The sequence below is a fragment of the Dreissena polymorpha genome, chromosome 6 (genome assembly GCF_020536995.1).
Source record: "Dreissena polymorpha isolate Duluth1 chromosome 6, UMN_Dpol_1.0, whole genome shotgun sequence".
NCBI lineage: Eukaryota > Metazoa > Mollusca > Bivalvia > Myida > Dreissenidae > Dreissena > Dreissena polymorpha.
This window is the reverse complement of record NC_068360.1, coordinates 62,125,779-62,152,432: the sequence shown is the minus strand read 5'-3', so window position 1 is coordinate 62,152,432 and position 26,654 is coordinate 62,125,779. Positions and strand designations below refer to the sequence as shown.

General features: G+C 32.6%; 1 protein-coding gene across 1 annotated transcript in view; it reads right to left on the bottom strand.

Annotated features, from left to right (window-relative positions):
- The window catches only part of LOC127835727 (slit homolog 2 protein-like), a 208,169-nt gene that overhangs the window by 30,457 nt on the left and 151,058 nt on the right, over window positions 1-26,654 (bottom strand). The window contains exons 10-11 of the mRNA XM_052362162.1: window positions 13,434-13,496; window positions 3,301-3,482 (exon numbers count right to left, since the gene is read on the bottom strand). Of these exons, the coding sequence (XP_052218122.1) occupies window positions 3,301-3,482; window positions 13,434-13,496 (245 nt within the window). The remainder of the gene's footprint in view (window positions 1-3,300; window positions 3,483-13,433; window positions 13,497-26,654) is intronic.

The window sequence follows — 26,654 nt, the reverse complement described above, 5'->3', positions numbered from 1 at the left end:
ACATGTGTACTAACGCGAAAGTAATTGTGGTTAGCACGTCTGTTACGAGTGAAAAGTGAAAGCGAAAGTAGGTCGGATAAATCTTGCTACTGATTATTGCTATCCGTCTTATTAACAGAGATTCAAAATCACATTAAAACATAAGACAATTGCATTTCTTTTAACAACATTCCGTTTCAAACATATGATAAAAAACGATTTTCTTTCATTATTTACATTTTCATTCCTACGAAAACTACTTTAGCGGAAATATAAATGCCTAACCCAGGGGAATGTTATTCGTCTTAGTATAGAGGTGACAATAACTTAGTGACATCATAATCTATGTATAGAATGAAGGGATGCGCTCTGTTTTTGGGTGATTTTGAGTTAAATACATTGTTCAATACATATATTTGATAATAACTTTTTTTCAGAAAAGTTGATTTTCCGTTATGATTCGATTACTTTGCATTCAAAATGATGTTTTTACTATTTAATATCTTAGCCACAAGCTAACCACTTGTTACCGACAGTAACAAACAAATCACAAAACCCATGCGTCTTCATGCAAATAACTTAACTGCTAGTTTATGCTTCTTAACAATAATGATAAAACACAAGATTCATTGTTTAACATTTAATTATATGGTTGATATATATATTTGTACAGATTTATAGATAAATATCATATATAACGGAATTATATGGATGTCAAAATATGCATTTTTACTATTTTCACACATTCATACCAAAGAACAAGCGCAACACCAAGAATCATCGCATTAGATTTGACTTGGGGAAACTGACAGATCCCTATACATAAGCGACATTTAAAGCACATAATGGCGTAAAGTTTGCAGCCCTGAATATCTTAGACAATGACATCGACACCATTACTAACATTATCAAAGACGTTTTGCTGTATTCAACAAATTATCTTCTTGGGAAAGAGAGAAAGAAGAAAATGTCATGGGTGACCGTAGAGATCATTGACCTCTGCGACAAGAGGATAAATCTGTGGTAAAAGAAGTAAACCAGCCATGAGTCTAGAATACCAGAAAGCAAACATGGTGGGGTAGGTGAGGAAGAAGATGAAAGAGGCCAAGAAGGAGTTGAATGATATGGCATGTATCAACATTGACAAAGAGCGTGCCGCATTCCTGAACAGATGCAGTGAATAACGCTGCGACCTCTACATCTATCCCCTTCAATTAGACCCCAGTCTTCTTCAGAGTGATCCCAGTGCAGAAAAAGAGAACGAAAGTCCGTCCATACTAAAGGCAGAGGTGCATGATGTTGTGAGCTTCCTGAAAGCATGCAAATCTCATGGAGTGGACACCGTCCCTTCAGATTCAATTAAACATAGAGAAGAGGAAACGCCTGGAGCAATCACGGACCTATGCCATAAGAGAAGAAGAAGTTGCCCAATAAATGGACCCAGTCTCTGGTCATTACATTTCCTAAAATGGCAACCTCAAGCTGTATGCGAATAAACGCACCATCAGCCTCATTAGCCATCCAAGACTCATCCTTAACCGATTAAAAAGTAAGATTGAAGAACTGCTGGCAGAGAAGCAGACTGGATTCAGAGCTGGACTGATCACAATAAAACAGATCTTCAACTGCAGAGTCATCATTGTGACACCTGAAACACTAACATGAGCTCTTCCACAACTTAAAATACTAACAAAAGCTTTCGACCACACGCGGCATGATGACTTATGTCAGATTTTGATAGAATTCAACATTTGCGAAGTGCTGTTGCAAGTCATCCGAGAACTTTATGGAAACGCCACCACCGCAGTTGTTCTATATGGATAAATGGATTACTTTTTAGGATATCAGTGGGCGTCCGTCATAGTGTCCTCTCTCCTCCGTCCTGTTTAACCTTTTTCTTGAGAATTTGATTCCCCAAACCCCCAGAGCTCAATCTCCATCGGTCGCAGACCCACCTCCAACTTGAGATTCGCTTATGCGATTGACCACGGTTGGTACCAGTAATGAAAATATCTCACTAACAAGCTCAACAAAAGAGCATGAGCATACCGGATGGAGGTCAGCTCAGAAAAGTCAAAGCTCATGGTGAATAGCATGAATAAAATAAGCGCAGACATCACCATGAACAGCAATTAGCATGAAGACAAAAACACATTAAAATATTAAGGAGAAACCATGCCCAAGGATGGAACAATCATCAATGAGGTCCGAATAATAATTTCCATGGCAACTGCAGCGTGAGCCAGACTTAGCAGATTATGGACAAGCAGCTCCATAAGTTTTCCAGCAAGTATAGGTTTTTCAAGTCCCACGTAGTGTCCATTTCACTGTGCGGCTGAGAGACTTGGACAATTCACGCGGAAACAGAACGCAGGATACAGGCCTTTGGGAACAAGTATCTACGAAAAATGCTCGGCATCTCTTATTTGGAGCACAAGATCAAATAGTACGACCGGATCATGACAGCAGAACTTGTTGGCCCAAACAAACCCCTCTAAGTGACCGTCAAAGGACGAAAGCTGGGTTTGTTTTTAAATACGTCCCAAGACACGACTACCCTTGATTGAGGTAGCTATCTAGGCGGCCAGACGAACATCCAGATGGTAAATGTGAAAGAGTGGACGTCCCTTCCATGGATGAGCTACTCATGGCAGCCACAAAAATCCTGACTTGCGGGGAACATATGTTACGTAGTATCTCATCCCCCTGCCCCCTAAGGACCAGACCGGTCAAGGGAATGATGATTGATTATAGCCATTTAAGGAACACGCCCCGACCCTGGCGGCCATGCATGTTTTTCAACAGACGAAGACCATTTGCTAACTCTATAGCATTAACTAGGCTTTGCTTTAGCCATATAAGGAAAACTACCCCTCCCTCGGGAGGCCATGTTTTTAAACGGACTGGGACCATTTACTTCCTCAGCAGATATATCATAAGAACATAAATTCTGACAAAGTTTCATGAAGATTAAACAAAAAAAAAGTCTAGAGTGTCACCAAGGTTTTACTATAGCAACTTTAGGACAACTGCCTCGCTCCCTGGCGGTCATTTTTTAAACAGACCGGGACAATTTTTAAATTTAGCTAATATTTTTATATGATAAATGTTCTGATCAAGTGTCATAAAGTTTGGACAGTAAATGTGGCATCTAGAGTGTTACTTAGGTGAAAATTGACGACGCACGACGGATAAATGACGACGGACGACGCACGTTAGACAAAAAGTGATCACAAAAGCTGAACATGAGCACGTTCGGCTCAGGTGAGCTTATAGTAAAGGCACCGTTTGTTATTTAAATTTTTACATCGATGCACATACCGTTTGCCTGCGTGTCGCAGTTGAGATCTGCTTGGGTGACGTGCACCATGTTACGTCCCTTAAGGTGTGCGGGCTCACTACACTCGGCACCGTTTACTCTGAGATTGGACTGGCTGTCCTGTACTGTCTCAATGAGCCATTGCAGCTGGCAGTCGCAGATGAGCGGATTGTTAGCTAGATAACTGGAAAAAACAATATATTTGTATCTACATTTGTTTGTTTGCCACAGTTTTATTGCTAAATAAAGACCTTTTAAAAATAACAATTGAATTCCAATATGTCGATAAGAAATATAATTTTTAATTAAAAAATGATTGTGACTGTTTAAAGCATCGGTTCTGGTGATATACAATCCATTATTGTACTCGTAAAATAATGGTTGGATAATTACCGGTAAAATAACCACTCATTGTGTCCCCTTTGTTTAATATGAATATGATATTTGAACCATTGTAAAAGTGAAAACAAATATAGCCCTGTGATTAAACATTCAAAAAACACAAGTGAACACATTGCAGAGTTTTCCCTGTTGGATGAACAGAACATCAAGTAATCTCAAGCGAGCCTCAGCTACATATAATGTATACCTGTCTGTTGTTTATGCGAAAAGCACTGCAATCTAATAATGGTCTATACAGATGAGACATTTGTATGAATAAAAAGGCATGTTATAAAACAACTATGTTAATGGGAGCACACGTAATTTATTATAAAACCATTGGAATGGTTTGTGTGTTTGTCCGTTAAATTTACAACGTAAACCTTAAACTCGTTCCATTCTAAACATGATTATATAGTAAAACAATAGGACATATTTATTCCATTTTTTGTTTCTTTGTTTTGTTGTTACAAACTGAATTAAATTGCATACCAACTTACCGTTTTATAAGGTAGAAATACTTTGTTTAATGATTTAATCCATTTTGAAAAAAAGCTAGTAAAATATTTCAGGGGGACCTTGTAATTTGTTCTGCGATAAAAACAGGTATACAAATGTCAATGTTATGATTAAGTGATATTTTATTATATTGTTGTTTGCATTTACTATTTTTTCCCATTCCATACAAAAACAATTTTTTAAATATCATTTAATTTATTTTGCTTGAACAGATGTTTCTTAAGTTTTGGTCGCATATGTCTTTGCTATGATTATTCAAAAGAAGTTTTATAGTAATTATATACTAGAACTGTTTTAATTTGCATTAAACCTAATTTATATTTGAAGATACGAGGTACTACTTGAAACCACACTCTAACCGGGTAAATAAAATAGTGTTTTCATTAAGTTTGCAAGCCTGACGACAATTTAAAAATTATTTTCTTTATGTGTAGTACAAGCGCTTTCAAATTTACAAACAACATAAACAATTGGGACTTTGTTATTTAAATAATTCCTTCAATGATTACTAGAGTATTTACACATAAAATAGTTATATACCAAAGTTGATCTCGTCTTGATTGTGGGGAAAGCATTTTGCAAATTTATAAATTTATCTATATGGTTTACAGTGAAGCACATCAAAAGTCAAGTTTTGAATATATAACTACAGTTCTCAAAATACTTTAAGGGTTCTAACCATGCAATGCAGGATTTTTATTTTATATTTCTTTCGTCGCTTATTTCCTATGTATATGGTATTATGCATTAAAATCAACGTTAAAGAAAAGAAATACCGTTCAAATATGATTTCTTAGACATTCCAAGTTTCCAACCCTCAATCGTTTTTTTTTCCGAATTTTTCGGAATCATTACTAAAACATACACTCTAATGAATAAAAATATTGATCGAGCAAGACTTGTGTGACTTATATTCATTAAAACATCCATTATCAATGCATTTAAATAGTACATACGATGTTACAATCGGAATAAAGGCTGCCATGCACAAAAGTGTTGTTATCTTCCATCGGGAAACCGGAACAAAATCACTAGTCATAATCGGAAAAGGAATTTTTTGAACGCGTAAGTTTCCTATGATGTATTTGTTATTGAAAATTAAACAATATTTTAGTTACACAAATAAATATTGCATAAACTAATGAAATATATATTATTTCATATACAAATGACAACAACTGCTGAAACGTTTGGAATATATGCATTACATCAATTGTAAATGGAACAAATTGTGCCCGAAATACCCTATATTTCTAACTTAATTTGGCTAATTTTAGTAGTGCTATTCAGAAGTACCTAGTTTCCATTTCGAATAGGTCAATCATGCAAACAATTGTTTAAAATACGATAGGTGATGGAAATTTCACAATCATTTCATAGTTGAAGAAACTTTATGTACACTTTATGCAAATAAATCAGGATGAAATAAGTCACCTAAAACTTGTAATTTTCACTAGTTTTTTCATAACGTAAAACAGAGTAGCTTACACTTGTTTGCATAACAAAATCATAGAAAGTAATAATCAACAACACTTTAATATTGAAATCGGCCAACCACATTGTTAGAGGAAACGTTAAAAAACAACAACACATATTCGATTTCGGTATTCGAGACAGGGACATCGGATGATAAAAAAAAATCAACGCTCTATCTCTATTCCACCAAGGCCTTTCATTTAACCTTTTAGCGTACATTTTAAAGTTTAAAATTCACAAATGGAAATGTTCGGACTGACGGTCATTTACGAAATAAGGCTAAATAATACCATTTCATTAATATTGTAAACCCTTATTAAACATCTGTTTGTATGATACGGATGCCTCCGCATTATTATTTTATCTCTTGAACATTAACCTACATTAACCTACATAACAAACATTAACAAGGTAGCTAATTTATTTTAACGTTATTTTAATTTCTCTTGAAGTTTACACAATGTGAAATACGTGCCACACACATAGCTGAGAGACAAAAGGAAGGGCATATGGAAGCAAAAGAAATAAACACTAAGTGGTCTCATTGTAGTAAACACCATGGTATAAACACATATGTGTTCATTCAGTGTAAGCAATAGTTGTATGTTTAGTATTGTCCAATACATTTTTATTACCATTCATTTTCAAGATGTTGGTGAATCTTAAAACAATTTAACCAACTGTTTTAAAACAACTGCAATACCTTACATGGTACAAGACTGTACTAAGTAACTATGATAATCATGAAACGTGTGGAAACTGCATCAAACATATTTATTCAATACTATAACTACTCAATATTATTTATATAGTTGGCCTAAAATTTCCTGAAATCTGACATCTGATGGCATTTCTTAGGCATGGCTTCCTTTTGTGTTATAATGATTGCAAATACATTTTTAAAAAATTCTGGAGGAGATGTCACCTTCTAAAATGCTTGAAGACCCTGTAATTAGGTCAAAAGGTAAATGAGTGCATTTTGCTTTAAAGATTGAGGTAACATTGCCAAAATTGTGAAAAATGAGATACTATTACTGATTTTATTCCTGAACTGCCTTATATTTGATACTTGAATAGTTATCTCATTTTTTAAAAGAGATTTTGGCTTTTCATAAGTAGGTCAAAGGTCATCAAGTGCACTTTTATAACCCGTATAGAACGTAAATTGCAGTGTATGTTGAAACCATGCAAAGATCCATTTGTTATATATTTGTAAGTAACTTTTCAATGAGAGATGAATCTTTGATGATGAAAAGAGTATTTCTCTGGTGTATCTTAAGTAAATGTTCCTAACTTTGTAAATTATGTTACCTAAATTAAAAGAAAACAATGTTCATTTTTAGACTTTTAATGCTTATTGCGTTTTATAATATAACAACTTTTTATAATAAGAACCAAATATTTCTGCATTATCCTATCAATACAATTACGAGACTTTAAATAATGAAAGTATAGATACAAGTTAACATGTGTGATCAACGTTACAGTCTTAATATATATATATATAAATATATATTGTTTTATATGCATATTAAGCTAAATACTATTTTAAATAAAAGATTTCAGCTCAAATAGTATACTCTAATGAAGTTCTTAATACTGTTCGTTCTATAATGTCATATTCATGCAAGATAAGTTATTTTTACTTCACCAAATTTGTATTAATTGTAATAGATATGAATAATGTAAAACATGTATTATTTTACCAAAAACATTGATCTATTTAGTAATTTATTTCAAAATCTTGAAGTACCATTTATAATATAAAACAAATGTTCATATGACTTCAATGCACTATTATGACCTACTGTATCATCATGCTGAAGTCAATGTCGGTCTTGTGGGATATTTATTTAACATACGTTACATAAATTCACAGTTTTGTTCCAAAACACGAATTACTATGGCAGTATATGTATCGTCTTATCTTTTATCGTTTACAGTAATTATCTAGGGTTAAAACAGCCATTCGCTTTACATGCGCATTCAAACAAGCATCCTTGGTCAGATCGATAGAACTTACATCGTGCTGTACTACATTTGGTTTGACAGCCACATGATACTAACACGACACAAGTTGCAGGAACCTTTGGTGTCCTCATCCATACTGGTTTCAATGCATTTTTGTTCAAGTTTCCATGCGTCAGTATAAAGAGAATCATCAGGCTGAAAATCCTTATCTGTGGCATTTAGCCATATCTTTGCCTGATTATTTGCCCTTTTAATGTGAAGTTCAAGCGCATCATTTGTAGGGGGTAACAAATCCTTGCTCTTTCTGGCTTTCAAAAATAACCGATACATACATGTGTCAATGTTTGGTGGGTGGTCCTGACAACAGCAATACAGCACACACAGAAATTTAGAAACTGCTAGAGCATCACCATCTCTACCAACACCCTCCAATGTATCAGGTTGTGCGATATACTTCACGCATGCGGTTTTCTTACTTATTCCATTAAGAGCAGACGTGGTGTTGCATCCTGTCAAATCGTGAAACCCCAAAATGTTCCTTCTGACATTGTCTCAGAGATTTTCAGAAATTGTGTGCACATGATAACATTGTCTTTGCTTGCCTGTACCAGATATCATATATACCCCTGTGTAAGCTCCAAGGTAGTATATTAAGAAGAGCAGAATGTCAGTGTCTCTACAATATACTTCTAATCGCCTATAGCCTCTATCAATAGCGTCCCTTGAGTGCAATATCATCCGGGTATCCGCCTCCTCATGATTTGCACAAAGGTTTGTCGCATCAAAAGTACTCGACTATGAATCAATATCACCTGGAAATCTATCTCGTACAACTAGAGTTGATCCTACTGGAAGATTTTCTGATTGTTTTAGCAATTCGTTTGAGAGAACTTCAGCCAAGTCTGCTTTATTGTCATCATGTGTGATATACTGTTCCCATATTTGCGGAAGAGGAACGTCTGGACTTGTTATGAGCTTCCTAATTGGTCGACGCTTTCCTTTCCTCGTAACTCTCGTTGCTTCTTTGATATATGTACTTCCAAACAATCGACAAAGTCACATCAACTCAGGTAGTGTTTGCGCTGAAATGCCTTAAAACAAATGTTACAAAAACAGTTGCATATTGTCCAAAGATTTGACAGTCCTTAGGCTTACCTAAACTCTGTATTAGCGCGTGTCCATCAATTATTGCACATGTTACATCAGTCGGAACAACAGGAGGCGTCACTGTATTATTGTCATGTGTAAGCACTTGCAGTATGATTTCTGGGTTTCATGCATTTTCCCACCAGCCTTTTCAAATGATTATGGCACATCAGAAAGTTCATATTCTAGTACAGATGCTGTTTCTATGGCTCTCTCTGAATTAGCTGCGTTAAAAAGTCTCTGCATTAGCTTTCTGTCAGCCTTTAAAATCTATGTCTCCTTACTGTCTCCTTATAGAGATATGCAAATGTTTTTGACTGTACCATTTAAATAGGAGTATACAATTCAACATTCTGCTCTTTCATCCTATTCTCTGCAAATTCCTTGAGCAATGTTTTACCTCGACTTTCACAGGTTAATAAATCATCTGTGATATCATTAGTTGCAACGTCCTAAGATGATTTTTAGAACAGTCTGCTCTGCTCTTCATGCGCTCAGAATTTTATAATATGCACCAAAGAGCTGCATCATTTTCTCGAGGCACTCTAATTCTGATGAAACTCTCGAACGAGTTCCATCTGCTCTATTCTTGAATATTCCAATATCTTTGTCATCATCATTTTGATTGAACAATTTCATGGTACTATTGGAAACCTCAGATCTTACTGACCACGTTATACAAAACCTCTTGCCTGGTCCTGTCTTGTAATTCCAATATTACCCCCTTTTGTTTTACACATTCTGTTTATCCACTCAGTAGCTTGGTCGACATGTACTCCGTTGAATGCTTTTTTCTTCAGTCTGACTACAAAGTGACCTTCAATAAACTCTTTGAACACCTCAGGTGCTGCATATTCTAATGCTTTTATGTCTGCTAGATATACAGGACACCCAACGGGCATAGTGTGTGTAGTCGTACACCATAAGCCACGGTAGCGTCTCGGAAAATGTTTCAATATGCAACAGCAAATCACCTATTCTTTGGGCTTTAATGAACTTCATAACGATGACAACCAAAGTAAGGTAGGAATTCCAGATAGAAAAGTTCTTCACTTCACTTTTGTCGAATTTATCTAGTAATTCACCAGGTACTAGATCAGCAGTATAAGATATATGCAGTTTAAACAGGGTGAAGAATGTACACTTGAAAACAATGTAATAAGATACTGAAATACACAAATGAGTTTCAGTCTTTTTTTAAGCGTACATTGTACTTAAATATATATAATGGATCCTTTTGATTTTAATTTTTACTTTACAAATATGTTTATACAGTTAAGGTAGATTATACGATTTTGTCAAATATTTATGAATGTATATAAAATGTGTAAAAAAAAATAATATACATATATTTCAATATAAACAAGCAAATTCGTTGAATTGATATCGTTAAGTACGCTAGGAACCGTAACCCGTAACTGCCTGTGTGGATAACTGCAGTAAAATTAAGCAGACGACGAATGCTAGGAGCGTCTGCTCTAACCAACGAAACTGCCTGTTTATAGTTCCCACTGGTACACTACATAGTGTGTATGTATTCAAAAGTATTTAACAGCTTGTAAGACAACGTTGGCCACTCTAGTGTTTATCATTGAAATCTGTGCACACTGATTAGCTGTATCATTGATTTGAAAAAAAACACATCTCGACCTGTGCTTTAAGACACACTCTTTTTAAATTTGAATTGGTTGTGGTCATTTCAAACTTGCGATATAAAAATCTATAACATAATTTTGAAAACTGAGTTGCGTCTAAGATTATACAACAGCGAACAAATTCAGTGCCTTCAGCACTTTGATAATTTCCTTCAACGATATCTCTTCATACGACACACGAACATTAACTCCGTTCCTAATAAAAAGACGAATGCTTCGATTATTGTATGCAAATATGCACGAAATATCTTCGTCACAATCGGCTCGGGACGCTCATTTGTCTTTGCTGCATTTTATGAAATTCGTCTTCAATGTATAATTTGTATTGCCTATTTTGTGTTATTGTTACATATTTGTATCAATATATTCCAATTTAACTCATATACAACTCGTATAATCTCCCTTTAATAAAAATTAGCAAAAACTATTCCATTGTTTAAATAATACATTTTAAACATAATATTTTATTCTGATTTTCAATGCCAGTTGTCATGTTTATTTTGGCATAAAAGTGCACTCAATGATTTTTTTACCTATATCAGTGAACACTAGAATACATAAACTTTAAATTACATCCAAGCAGGTTCATTTTCAGACAATATTACTGCCTTAAACTGTTCAATTGTTGTTATAAATCACAATGAGATATATTTCATCTCCTTAACAACTGAAAACTGTACCAATTGACCTTTGACCTAATTAAAAGGATGTCAAACACCTAAGAAGGTGACATCCCCTTTAGATTTTCAGCAGATGGTATGTAGATACCAAAACACATAAAAAGAAGCCATGCCTAAAAAATGCCAACCAACTTTTTTTCCAGGCACATTTCTCAGATTGTTAGGTTAACTAATAAAAACTACAGTTCCTTTATCGCGGCTGAAAGAGATAACGCATTGGTTAAGTATTTCATATTCAAACCGAATAAATGACTGGCTTTTTTAAACTATAGGCATTGTTTAACATGTAAAAACTGTACCAAAAATCAATAAAAGTAGTGTTACCTGAATGTTTACAACCAAATATGTTTATGTCACATTTCCATTAAATTGTTCCTATTCATACTTCTGTTCCTCACTGCTTATTTAGACCAACTATGCAACTTGCATTACCTCTATTTAATTATGACTTCATATATGTACACTTGCACATATCTATAACACTCATTAGGCATGCAGTTCTAATGCTAAAATAAGTATACGTTTGCACTTATTTTCATGTATTAATAAACTGGAAACCAATGTATTTTATGTGACTGAATATGGAGCAATGAAACAGTTCCTTATTCAATATTAAAAACATATAAATACCTGTCATTTGCAGTTTACTTTCAAAATTAATTGTTATTACATACATATTTACCAAATTACAAAAATATATACATAGACGAAACTGTAACCTCTTGTAAATCATTTAACATGTAAAAGTTCTAAAATGTTCCAAAATAATTCTGATACTTTGTTTATCCAGCTCCTTTATGCTGCCAAACAATGAACTTTATTTATTTATTGGTTTGGGTGTCTGTCTGCGTGCCAACCTGCCATCAATCCGCCCGTTCGTCCTTCCGTCCGTCCATCCGTCCGTCGGTCCGTCCGTCCGTCCGTTTGTCTGTGTGTGTTTTTGGGTCTGTATGTCTGCTTGTAAGTCTGTATGTCTGTCCGTCCGTCCGTCTGTGTGTCTGTCTGTATGTCTATATGTCTGTCTTTATGTCTGTCTGTCTGTCTGGCTGGCTGGCTGGCTGCCTGTCTGCCAGTATGTCTGTCTATCTGTCTGTCTGTCTGTCTGTCTGTCTGTGTTTCTGTGTGTCTGTGTGTCTGTGTGTATGTCTGTCTGTCTGTCTGTCTGTTTGTCTGTCTGTCTGTCGGTATGCCGGTTTGTCGGTATGTCGGCCTGTCGGTCTGTCGGTCTGTCGGTCTGTCTGTTAATCTAGCCATCTATTTAAATAATTATTTGTATTGCCATTACAATTTAAATATTGTCAATAACATTTTCTATTCAAATTATCGCGCGTTGAAAATACCAACTAAATAAAAAATCGATGTAGTCATTTTTAATATTCAAGATATAAGCCGTTGATCATCGCAAGAGCTGCACAATTTAAACAAGAGTTTCCTTATTCTGTCACATTCTGAAAGTGCAGATATTTCCGCGTAACAATTTCTTTTCCGAAAAAAAAGCGAACGAAATGAGTGCTTACCTGCTTTTGATAAACACAAATTCCATAACAGCCCGTGTAAATAGATTTTTTGGCAATTAGAACGCGAAGAGTCTCGCAGTAATTGCAACGAAATATCGAATACATTAAAGATCGCAATTTATAATTGTATTAGGTACCTTTCAGTTTCATCAAATTTTGGTCATACGTTTTTGAGAGCTAGTGCGGAAACACAATCGTTGCAAAACGAAAAGTGTCTTACCAGAAGATAAACGTCAATCCATCTTTATGGAAATATGTATTATGAACCATAGGCATATATATTTGAATGGGCTTTAATGCAAGATCTTTATTGCAATATTGCCTCCAGTTATTATAAGTGCTGTCTGAACAAAATAGACAATATAAAATAGAACTAAACTTGTTCATCTATACTAAAATTCAAGTTACTCCATCAAATACGCCGTCGCATATGGGTTCAATATAGTTGTTTGACGAAAACTTGAAACAACTACCTAAAGCGAAAGTAATACCACTAGGACTCACTTGATAAAATATTGTAAATAAGCTAAGGGTTGTTGAGAATTCACTTTCCTATGCCTTTACATGGAAATGACCACGTTTAGCGACAGAGAGAATTGTTCACAGTTTTATTGGTTAACAATATTCTTACCAGAAAGCGCAGTAAACCTAGCAGTCTATTGGGCAATCTCAAAATAACACAAGCGAACGTTATTCCACCCAATCAAACGGACCACAGACTGACAAGTTCATACAAGATGAGCTGGACGGCAATTATTTCGGTACAAATCATGTGTTTATTGTAACTCACAGATTAGTCAAGTGTCTGAACGCAGCCCGATGAATATTGCGTATCCGGTTGTTATGAAGGTACCTGAAATAACAACAAACAACGTCATATGATTAAACATTCAAGTAATACAGGTTAACATAATTCAAAGGTTCCCGATGTGGACTAAAACAACACCGGTGTTAATTAGTTTCCTGATATTACAAGCAACTTATGAATTGACTTGAAACCATTAAATGGACGAGTCAAGTGGTCAGAAAGCTGCGGTATCTCCAGAGAGCCCTTGCTAAATAAGATGTATAGCTGTGTGCTTCTGGCTTTGTAAAAAGCACTGCAATTATATATGTATTTATATAGATGGGATAAGTGTATACATACAGAAAAGGAATGGTGTAAAACACAATATGTAAGTTTAACGATACTTCTTTGTTTATTAACCATTGGATAGAAGTGTGTTATTCCGTTGAGTTACCACCATCAAACTTAAATAACCTTGAAATCGGATTATGTTATTCTAGTAAAAAATATTGACAACATGTACTCAACGTTTCAACATATATATATATATATATATATATATATATATATATATATATATATATATATATATATATATATATATATATATAATCATTCTAAATCGTGCCCTTATATATATTAAATTGACTCAATTATTTTAAATCTGTTATAGTATTATGGCGAGATTGATCGAAATGTTTAATTATTATCTTATACCCCATGCATTTCTAAAGTCTTGGTGTTTGAGTAACAACATGTATTATCTGAAGCCACTCCCACGTTGAAAAATTGGCAAAACATTTAAATATTCATTATTTTGTATTGTTTAGTATCAGAAAACCAAATCATAAACATTCTATACAGAATGAATGTCTTCAAATACCATGCATGACATCAACCGTTCAATATTTAATAACCTTTGCTCTAGCAAATGCTTTCTAAATTGAAGCTTCCACGTGCCTTGAATATGCTGTGCTTAATAAAAGTTAAAACTTGTGTCTAGTTATAATATTTTACAATTGTTTTTTATTATCATAAAGCATAATGCAGATTTTCAGAATTGATTACTTTTCTGAACCATTCAGTCCCGGTGGAATAAAAAACGGACGGAAAAAAAATATCAATACTTTTTGTTTTAAATATCATTCTATAAAAGCATTTTTGTTCCTTGATTATAAGCAAATTGATAGAATTCCTGCATTTTAAATAGAGTCTATTGCAAGTTAATGACCATTCATGTTCAAGTTACAGGTTAATCCTTTTACGTTTTACTAACATTGTCTTGAAGAAGTTCAAACAAAACTTACAAGGTACCAAACTGCGCAACATACATATGATAATCATGAAATTATATCCAACATATTAATTGCATACTATAACTTCTCAATCATATTTATTTAAGCTCCAGTTTCTGTATTTCGGCTGAAAAATAATAACAAATTTGTCAAGTATTCCTTATTCAAACCGAATGAAAAACTTGCGTGTTCATATTATAGGAATTTTTTAACATTTAAAGACAGTATATATATATATATATATATATATATATATATATATATATATATATATATATATATATATATGTATGCTACTGTATTTGCATATCAAAATATTTTTCTATAAAATTTCAACAAAATTTAGCTATTCATTCTATTGTTCCTTATTACTTATTTAAACCAAATAAGCACCTTGCATTTTCTCCTGACAGAAATGACATATTGTGTAACACACTTGTCGACACAACTATACCAATCATTATGCGTCTAGTTATGATGTTTACAAATAAACATTCTAACACGTTTTTACCTATTTATTAATAAACTAATAAATAATTGTCGTTTTCGTGCCTGAATAAGGAACACAGCAGTTTCCTTATTAATTACTTACACCATATAACGAACTGGCATTTGTAACCGTAATGAATAACAGAACATACACCAATCATAAACCATTTATTTTACAAGAAAGACACTGTACTACATAATTTTATGTACCATTCACTTTTAAACCAAAATAATTGTTTTAATAAATGTATAAGAAACTTGAGTTTTCAACTATTGATTGATTTATTGGTTTTCGTATTTATTGATTTGATGGTTAATCAAATGCTCAGCTCCGTTTTTTCCGCTGCCCTAATCCTTATTTTGTATTCAAGCCGATTACTATTACAAATTGTAAAAAAGTATTGGAATAAGATGTGTCGCTATTTGTTAGATCCATTGCTAGTGTGAAGTGGGGCTTTAGGTGTGAAAAACAACACGGTCATATGACATGGATTATAATCGCATTGAAGATAAAAGTGGGCTGCATCGACGTCATGCGGATAAATTCGACCTTAAACTGTGTTAACCATTAATTCCGATTGTCTAAAGCATTGATCTCTTAGTGTTATTAATTAGATGCTTAATATAAATTATTAAGACCACTATACAATATTATCTAAAATGTAAGGTCCATCAGAATATTGCCGAACATAAAAACAAATTTGGTCGCCGTATTTAACAAATACTTAGTCAGAAATACTAATGGAAACCAGAAAATTTCGCATTTGAAACTAAACCAGTTAATTCTCTGAAAAAAATCTTCGGAGCGGATTCGAATGTATAACATACAAAACTACTCCATAAAATTCCTGAGTATATACTACAACCATATAAATGTAACACACTTATATAGTATATAGTAGTATTTACTTTAATTACAATTTAAAATTTGTAAATTACACTTATTATACACATAACCGCGTTACGCATATTTCAGCTAAATCAATAATAAGTCGATGAAGGGATTTATAAGATATCCAATATATTATCCGCAGTTAACCGAAAGTGCTGCGAACTAAAAAGATTTTAACCCAAAAGTTTCCCTTTGCGGTGCCATAATATGAATTCAAAATGGCAGAAACGTTCAAGAGAAAAAATGTATTATAAAACAGCCTGTATAAACGGAGCTCTAAGTATTTACGGAGTGCAAATTAGTATTCGAAGTTTCGCAGTCATAGCGACGAAACATCGAATAAATGTTCATATATCGCAATTCAAAATTGAAAGTATGTCCGTGAAGTTTCATCACATTTTGATCAAACGTTCAAAAGACATAATATCTTATGCAGAAAAAACAAAATCTCTGCAATTGTATAACAAGTATAAGATTTGTATTATATGTGTGTTCACACAACATATGTAAAAAACGAATTCAGAAAATATATCTTATCGATCCATCTTGATGGAAATTTGTATTCTGAACCGTTGGTAAACATTTTTAAATAAGCTTCAATAAATGTTTTATACAATATTGTAACCAGGTCATATTAGTTATGTTTGAACAAAATAGACAGTAACATAATTATAACTTCATATAATATAAAACATATAGGTGGAAAGACAACAAGTGTCATGCGGTGTCAAAAACTAGGACGGGGTTGTGAAGGAAAATCTGCGGTAAGTATAAGTTTATTTAATTGTCACGATATTGTACTTTTAACTGATATGTGTACATGATCCCTGCAATGATTTACAGTTTAATGGGTTTGAATATTGTGAAATAAATTTATATGAAAACTTGCAAACTAGTATTCGGTCTTCTGGTGGAATATATGTTTATATAAGGAATGAATTTGATAGTAAAGATAAATTAGTTTTTAAAACACATGATGATAATATATGTGTGAAAATTGGGGCATCAGCAATTAACTTTATATAATGATTTGTATATCGATCTTTGTTATATTGTTCAGAAAGGCAGTTCTCGCAAAAAAAAATAAATAAAGAAATACATTTGAGAGATTATTAGAATTGATTTCTGATATTGAATCCAAAAACGAAAAAGAGCTTAATTTAATTGTGTGTGGTGACTTGAACTATCATTCTTCAGATTTTCCTGAGTTTGTTGAAAATGAAAATACTAATAATATAGATTTAATTCTTCTTGATTTGTGTAAACAAACCGGTTTGCGTATACTTAATGGTCGAAACGATAAAGATGTTCCCGGTACAAATACACATGCTGGTATCTCTGGATCTAGCGTTGTTGATTATGCGTTCACTAAACCGTATTTATTTCAGTGTATAAATAAACTGTGTGTGCATGATCCAAATATTTTATCAGATAATTGATTTGTATATTTTTCATTTTCTTTTAAGCAGCCTGATAAAAGTAATTAATTTGGCAAAGTTGATCAGATTCGGACAATATATATGTTTGGAATGGTGTAACTAAGGATAGTTCATCGATGTGTTGTCATCTAATTATGCCATTGATCAAATGAATGCATGGCAAAATGCTGTTAGTAGTTGCAGTTCTGCAAATAATATAGGATTGCGTAATTCACAATTTATTGATGTTATTGACGAAGTTATTTCCTCTTTACTGAAGCGCAAACTGAAAACATAAAAAAAATGTGTTCGTTCATGTCCTAGCGATGTATGGTTTACTTCTGAGTGCTCATAAAAAAAGAAATTCTTTTTATAAACATTTTAATGTATTCAAGAATAATAAAACAGATGAGTATAGGTCGTGATAAACTAACAGAGGAACTGAGTATAAAACTTGTATGAAGCAAGATAAACTAAAATATGATAATAATCAAACCGAAATATTATTAAATGCAGATTTAAAAAAAAGCCTAATTGTAAAAAAAACATATTTAAACAGTCTGCTGGCTTCCGAACATCAAAAATAAACATGGGAGAATTTGAGAATTGCTTCAAAAGTATTCGTATCCTTGATAGCTTGTGTTTACACCTGATAGAGACGTTGTACACTTTGTAGAAAGGTATGAAAAAAATGAATTTAATATTATGTTTGAAGAATATAAAAACCCTATATCAATTCAGGAAATAAACAAAGCAATACTTGAAATAAGCCTAAACAAGAGTACAGGCCCTGATTTATATTTAAATGAATTATATATCAACGGAAAAAGTATACTCACACCGTATTTGACTGTTCTATTTAATAACATGTTTACGTTAGGGTATTTTCCATCACTATGGTCTTTTACACAAGAAAGGCAGTGTTAAGGAAGTCAATAATTATCGAGGTTTTACATTGTTAAGCACTCTTCAATTTTTTTTACCAAAATTATAAATAATATATGTCTGTCTGGGAAGAAAATTACTGTGTATATAAAGAGGCACATGCGGTATTAAGGCCTCTTAGAGAACATTGGACAATATTTGTGTATTACATCGACTCACAGCTCACATTTTAAATAATGGTAAGCAGTTGTACTGTGGTTGTATATATTTTCCTACGGCATTTGACCGGGATAATTTATAGTATAAATTGATAAAATAAGGTATTCGAGGTCCAATACTATATATAAGTTAAGGTCGATGTAAATCGCAATAATTCCAAAGTCAAATACGGTAAGTTAAGCGGTAGCTACGAATGCATGCATGGAGTGAGACAGGGTGAATGTTTATCTTCATTTTTATTTCCAATGTATTCAAATGAATTAGAGTCAGAGTTTTATACTAAATAATGTTAATGCTTTTTAAAAGTTTTTTCTACTGTATGCTGATGATATGAGAATAATTACAAAAATGCTTACATTTACTTCAAAAGTATTGTCAGCGTTAACACTGATAATACTAAAATTATAATTTTCAGAAAATGTGGGCAAACAACTTTTTAACACTTTCGTTATAACGGTTAACTTATTAATATGTAAAACAAATGTAATTATTTCGGAATCGTTTTTACGCCCTGAGGTTCCTGTTCGGAAGCACAAACTACGCTTTCAGGACAGGCATTAAAAGCAATTTTTTAAATGAATAACTGTTTATATATGTATTAACTGATATTTCTGTGAGCCACATATTAAATCTCTTTGATAGACTTATAACTCCGATTTTGAACTATGGCAGTTAAGTTTGGGGATTTGTTAATGGTATGTCCTCTAAGCGTGTTTATATGCACTTTTGTTAACAAATCCTCGGAGTTAAAAGATGCGCACAAAATGACTTTTTATATTGTGCATTCTGTCGTCTTGATTGTAAATCTGCCGGATAAATTAACATTATTAAATATTAGATTAAATTGATAAGTACATCAGAAGGCAAGTTTACTTAAACAGTTGATTTAATGTGTGTTTATGATTGTCAATAAATCATCCAGTGTTCATTACTTTAGAACTTGCTTTGTGACTGAGGGTGTGACGAGGTATGACTCTTTCAAGATGTCGAAAATGATAAGGTGTTTATCTCAAATGTTAGACAAAGATTAAATGATAATATTATTCAAAACTGCAATGAGGGATTGTTCAACTCATGCACATCGCCACTTTTAAATTTCAGCCTTATTTAGATATGGGCACAATTAACAAAATTCGTATACGGTTTTCTAAATTATGATGCTCTTCACATAGATTGTATGTGGAAAGTGGGAGATAGACCAAACCTTCTCCCGTTTGTATAGGCGAAATAAAGTATAATGTGTGAAATATATTAGAAGATAAATTTCACTTTGTCTTAGATTGTAGAATGTTTTCAAAATTATGATCTCAGTATAAACCATATTAGTACAGATACCAACCTAAGATGCACAAGTTTATTCAATTACTAACAACTGAAAATAAAACGTTACTACACAAACTATGTTTCATATACAAATCATTTTAGTTAGGGGTATAAATACATGTGTTCCGAGTTGACATGTGTATGTGTTAAACGGTCACTTTAAAAAAATTGTTGTTGTTTTTTATCAATTGTCAGCTTTATATTTTCCATTAAGACATTTTTACAGGATTGTGCCTGTTTCTAATTGAATTAACGATATTATGGTTGTATAAGAATTGTATTGCATTATAGAACAGCTATTCAATAAGATTCAAATGTGAAACTTAGAACTGATGTTTTTTTATTTATTTATTTCTTATGGCATATACCATGACGTTTTGAACATGCTGTGTGTTTTTGTTTCTACAAACACCGTGTTATATTAGTATTATGCTATTGTACATGAATGAGCTATTATTAACATATATTGTAATACCGCTAACTCTAAGATAGCTTAATGTAATAAAGCAATTATAGTATTGTCATATTACTCTCAACATGAAAGAACCTTAAAATGATGTAGTACAGGTTAAAACCTTTAAATTATATTCAGTGATGTACTGATTTATTCAATACGTATGCTTTGATTTGCTACAGCGATAACCGTATTCATGATTATATATTAAACCGTTTGCACTACATATAAAGAAACAAGTTTAACATAGTATAAATGGCTTAAACTGTTAACACACTTATTTAAGGTTACGATAACGTATGGTTACAGAAAATACAATAATTCAAAAGATCTGTATATGTTTTATGTAAATACAAATAGTTATAACATTGTATGTATAACTAAAAATTTAAAAAAATACAGTGAGTTAAACTAGACGCATGATTTGTATTGAAATACAAACCGTCTGACTGGACATGTATACATGTGTAAATAAAAAGTCTTCTTAAATGAATAGAATAACTTTCTCTATTGTTATTCATTTGTTATATGATTGCTTTCTGGTAAGAATCCGTTTTATCAATTAAACTATGACATTATGCGGCTGTTGCTACATGTGATATTTGAATAAAGGCACGTGCTAGTTTTTCCAATATAAAGGCATGCGCAAATGCATTTTAAATGAAATTTAAAGTTGATGTTATTTTTTCGGATTCAAGACGTTTTGCTATTTCGTGAACACACGCGCTGTTAATATATATTGAACTTGAATTGAAGGCATTTGTCTGGTGGACTGTATCAAAGTATTTATTTAAAATCGTACCTCAAACTGCTTTCACCATTAACCGTGATCGTCTAAAAAATTGAGCCCTAAATCGGATACTTTCGTTACTGAATTGAATGATTCAGACAATTGTGCATTAAAATCAAAAACGTAAGGCCCATCAGAACGTTTTCGAACTGATATAGAAAAACAAGTTCTATCGTCGAATTACGTCGATGTATTTTCAAAGAAATGGTTATCGGAACCATACATATGCATATCACAATGAGCAATGATCATGCACGTTTTATGCATAATTGTCAAAATTTCGTCGACATTAACAAATTATTTTTTTCAGTCAACGTCTTTACAAATGTAAATGTACACAGACATTCTGTCAATAACGTTTATTTTCGATTTGAAAAGATCGGCAGTGATCATTAAACCTTAAACGAACCATCTGCTGAAAATGACTAACATAAGTTTATGTCGAGCATTCCTCGAAAAAAAAACGCCGTCTTTGGATTCAAATTCGTCGTCATATTAATACTTTAAAGCGAAACGAAGTTAACTAAAGCAATCGACGTTAACAAGCTAATAATTTGTTAAAATATAGAAGAATCAACAGCAGACAAAGTTATTCAATCCAATCAATCCAATCAAGCAGGCCAGAGACTTACACATTTGTACATGGAGAGCTTGACGTCAATTATTTTAAATCATGTGTCTAGTTCAGCTTTCAGTATGTTTAGTTATAAGTCACAACAAACAACGTCATATGCTTAATCATTCAAGTTACACACAGGTTTACATAATTCAAAGGTTCCCGTTGTGGATTGAAATACCACACAAGATCACAAGTGTAATGTTAATATAAACAACAGATGAACAAGTCAAACCGATTGAACTGAAAAGTCTAGTGGTAAGCCAGTAGAGTGATCTCCAGCGCGCACCAGCTAAATGAGATGTTTAGATTGCTGCTTCCGACTTTTTGAAGAAAAAAAACACTCAGTCTGAAATCTTATATGTATTTATTACGATGATATATACTTATTAAAAACTGAAAGGACTGACACTCGCGCCAGCTCCTATACTCCCGCCTTCCCGCCATGACGCCAACCCACCATGACGCAACACCCGCAAGCGCCGCCACCCCTCAACCACCGCCACCCCCGCCACCACCGCCATCCCAGCCACCCCCGCCTTCCCCGCCACCCTCCGAAACTCCCGACACCTAACACCATTCCCGCCATCCCAGCCTTCCCCGCTACCCCCGTCAACCCCGCCAACATATATTTTTATTTTTGTGAAACAAATAATGTTATGGCAGATTGAAATAGTGGCAGAGTAATATATTGAGAAGTAAAAAATACATTAACCTGACATTGAACATGCAGTTGTCATATTCGAATCATGAATCTACCAGTTTACCAACCCGTTGTCTTGATTAATTCTCGATAACGAGGAATGTAAAACTTACTTAAGACGGAAACGCTTTTTATTTAATGAAAAACAAAGCATGATTTCAAAGTATTTAGTAACAATTGTCGATGCCTTTATATTTGTTATGAATAATCAGTAATGCAGATTATCAAGTTCATATAGTAATGAAATGGAATATGCAAATAATATTTATTATTTACATAAGAACAGAGGTTCATAAATATTAAATAGATTGCACATTGAAACGCCTTCCAACACAGGTTCTTATGCTATTCATAAAAAAGGTCTTTTATGCCAACATTAGAATCTTAGAAACGGATGACATTAAATTAAAACAATAGCAAACGTTCGCATATACACATGTTTCGGATATTTTCAAATCATGTCATGGTGTCTATCGTATTTAAATTTCAAAAAAGGACATATATATGTTATGATATGAGTGCTTGAAAAAAGAATAAACATAAGATCATTGACAACGTGTGCATCACGTATTTTATTAATATCTACTGTTAACTTTAAATGGCACGTGGCTGTATCCTTAGGTGGTGTATTCGAACTGGCTAAACACGGGAAATCTTGCGAAATACGTTTTCTACGAAACAAAAGTATAATAACATTAAATTATATCATTACTTTTTACATCGCGAAAAATAATAGGTTAGTATAAGTAGACAAACACAAAATATTAAAAAAACTACAATATAAAAACGGACATGTTTTAATTTAAATGATGTTGAAGATGTATAAAACTGTACCCGATAACTTGGACAATAAGTTTTGTTATAAAAAGTAAACATTTATTCTAAAACATGTTGTTTATTTATTGTTCAATACTTAGCTAGTTTTTTCGCCGCTAAATAAGGAACAAGACACCTTATCATTTATTGTCATTCAATAAGTATTACAATATGGCATTTTCTAACTTGATCATACATTAACTACGAACCTATCACGAATCCTTTAACTACACAAAATTCATAATTATTACTAAATTGTTCAAATAATAAATGCTGCAAATATAACATTTTCACGAACCGAACCTAATTAATCGTATTATGTATAGTAATTAATTCAATATATTGCTTGAGTGAAATGTGGGCTTTAGGCGTGACAATCACTAGGATACATTGACATATTGTGTAATCCCATTGAAAGTAATAGTCAAGTGGGCTGTATCGAGGTCATGCAGTTTAATTCGTACCTCAAAATGTGCTCACTATAAATCACGATATTGTGTAGCAATGCGCCTTCAATTGCATCCCTTCGTTTCTTAATACAATGAGTCTGACCATTGTACAATACAATATTAAATGTCAGTTATAAACAGTATCCAGATTAAGTTTGCAAATCCAGATTATTTGAAAACTTATTTTTTTTATTTATTGAACAATTGTAATGAAATTTTGCATATTTGTAGGAGGCAATGAGTACATACATATAATTGAAAAAAAAAAAAAAATGTTTGTGGAAAGTAGAGTTATTTAATGATAAAGTTGTCATCCCTTGTGGGATCCCAACGGGATTTTGTCTCCCCCGTTAAGAATTGCAATTTTCTAACGGGAGTTTTTTCCAGACGGGAGAATTTTACCTATATTTTACAAAAAATGTAATTTAAATATTATGCTTTGTTTTCTGTTTCAATGTTTACAAATACACATGTTTAAGTTATAATTGTAAGAAATATGTACTTTAATAAGAAAATAAAGTGTTTGTAGATTTTCTTCCCCCATAGGGTTTTGACGGGGATCCTGTCAATCTCCCATATCCATTAAACTCCAACGGTGTTTTCACGGGGGACCCCGTCAAACACCCATTTAAAATAAACTCCAATGGGGGTTTGACGGAGGCCCCCCGTCTAACTCCAATTTATAAAGAACTCCAATGGGAGTTTGACCGGAGAAGGGAGAGGGGGGATCAGACTTCAATAAACAGTTTATGTCCATTGCAATATATTCCATTGTATAAAGAGTAAAAGACACCAAACTTTATTAAATAATTGATGTTTTCTTTTTTAGGTGTCAAAATCAATTTATAATTATTGAATTTTCTTAACTCAGTACGTTACGTTGAATAAAATGTCATTTTGTAAGAGATTAGACCCACATATTGATATTTCTGGAAAGATTAATTTAAAACGTTTCATAATTTTGAAAGACTCAATGTATAAATAATAAAGTGTCTTATCTCGAAAATATTTTACATTTACCTTTTGATAATCCAAACGTTGCTTTTATCCATTACTGTGATGATAAATACAATCCAGAAAGACAATAACATTGGAAACATACTTATTGTCATTCGGAATTGTATTATTGTGTTGTTTATTCCCGTTTAACAGTTTTTGAAGTTTTTTGCTCGAAATTTTGGGTCCGTCTATAGTGCGTATATGACTCATATTCGCAAATGTGAACGAAACAAGCGAATATGATCGAATATTGGAAATATTGGAAATATTGATGCTTTTTCTGCAATGTTTTTATCAACAAATTACAGTTTAATGTAAAATATAATTAAGACTGTTAACATAAATAGAGCAATTTTCTAGCCATTATAATGTTTCGAACTCTAAAGTCATGAACATTGTTTTTAGGCTACACACGACCAACAATATAACCACGACGACTCCACAATACAAGGTTTAACAGTCAACTCGTACCTAAGTCAACTCGCACGGTAGTCAACTCGCACGTTGTTTGGTCAACTTGCACGGAAGTCAACTCGTACCTAAGTCAACTCGCACGGTAGTGAAAATATCTATGTGTTAATGGGTTCTAAATGAGTTATTTATGCATTAACACAAATGAGAAATGCTTTCAGAGTTTAGTTCAATACTTTTTATTGCAATATTTTCACAAAATAACACATTTTTTAACAAATAGTGTTTACACCAGGTTACATTATCGGCACATTATAACAGACAGTAAAAGTACTTTTGAAAATATATTTTTTAAACTATTATTTTAATTTTTATTAAAATATTAACACACATTATCAAAGCTTTATCATGTACACAAGTAGACATTCACCGATCTACTTTTATTTTAATATTTATTTCAATATTTACATACAGTATCAAAGCTTTACAATATGTACACAAGTAGACATACATCTATATACTTCTATTTTAATATTTATTTCAATATTTACACACATTATCAAAGCTTTACAATATGTACAATAATATTGTAATTTAATGAATATGACATTAAGACTGATAGAACTATGAATTATTAAGAAATTAATATTTTTTTCATAAAACTATTAATGAAGACCTATGGAAAACTTATTGCGCACACAATTATAAGTAAAAAACGTATAACAATAATGTTAATGTGAGTACAAATACGTATAGCTTAGTATCATATAAACCGCGTATATATGATTATCATACCTACATGCATTTAAACATTTTTGTACGAAAAGATTATTAATTTTACAATAATAATCAGTCAAAATACAATTTTACAGAATCAAATGTGTATATAATTAATAATTTAATAAAATTGCCCAACATTATGAAAACTTGAACATGAGTTACGGTTCTACATTAATTAATTAAATATTAAATTGTATAGCATGCCAAATTAAAATATGTATTTAAGTATTCCATACTACAGCCTTATTTCTTGGCAACCCCTATCAGTAATAGCCTTATCTACCCCTTGATAATCAGTACTCTCATCAGCTCTGAATGACTGACAGATTAGCTGTTTATTGTAATTTTAGGGGTGGGAAATAGGATATGATATGTTCAGGTATTGTTACTTTGTTGACCGATTAGGTGGCATATGGTTTATTATTACAATTCCAAATTAACAATTAAAGTGATATTATGCGCATGTTTCACTGTTGAATTGAGCTGAACATAAATAACAGGTCAAAAGAGTTAGTTTAAATGTGGTTACTGACCAATTATCTGCAACTCATCTTGCTACCAGTTGTTTATAAAAAATATATATTATACTCGATATTTTACATGACTCACCCAGTCCTCTAAGCCGAAATGATCCGTAAAACAAAATAGTGTATTTGTGTCGTATTAAAGAATCTGCACTAAAACT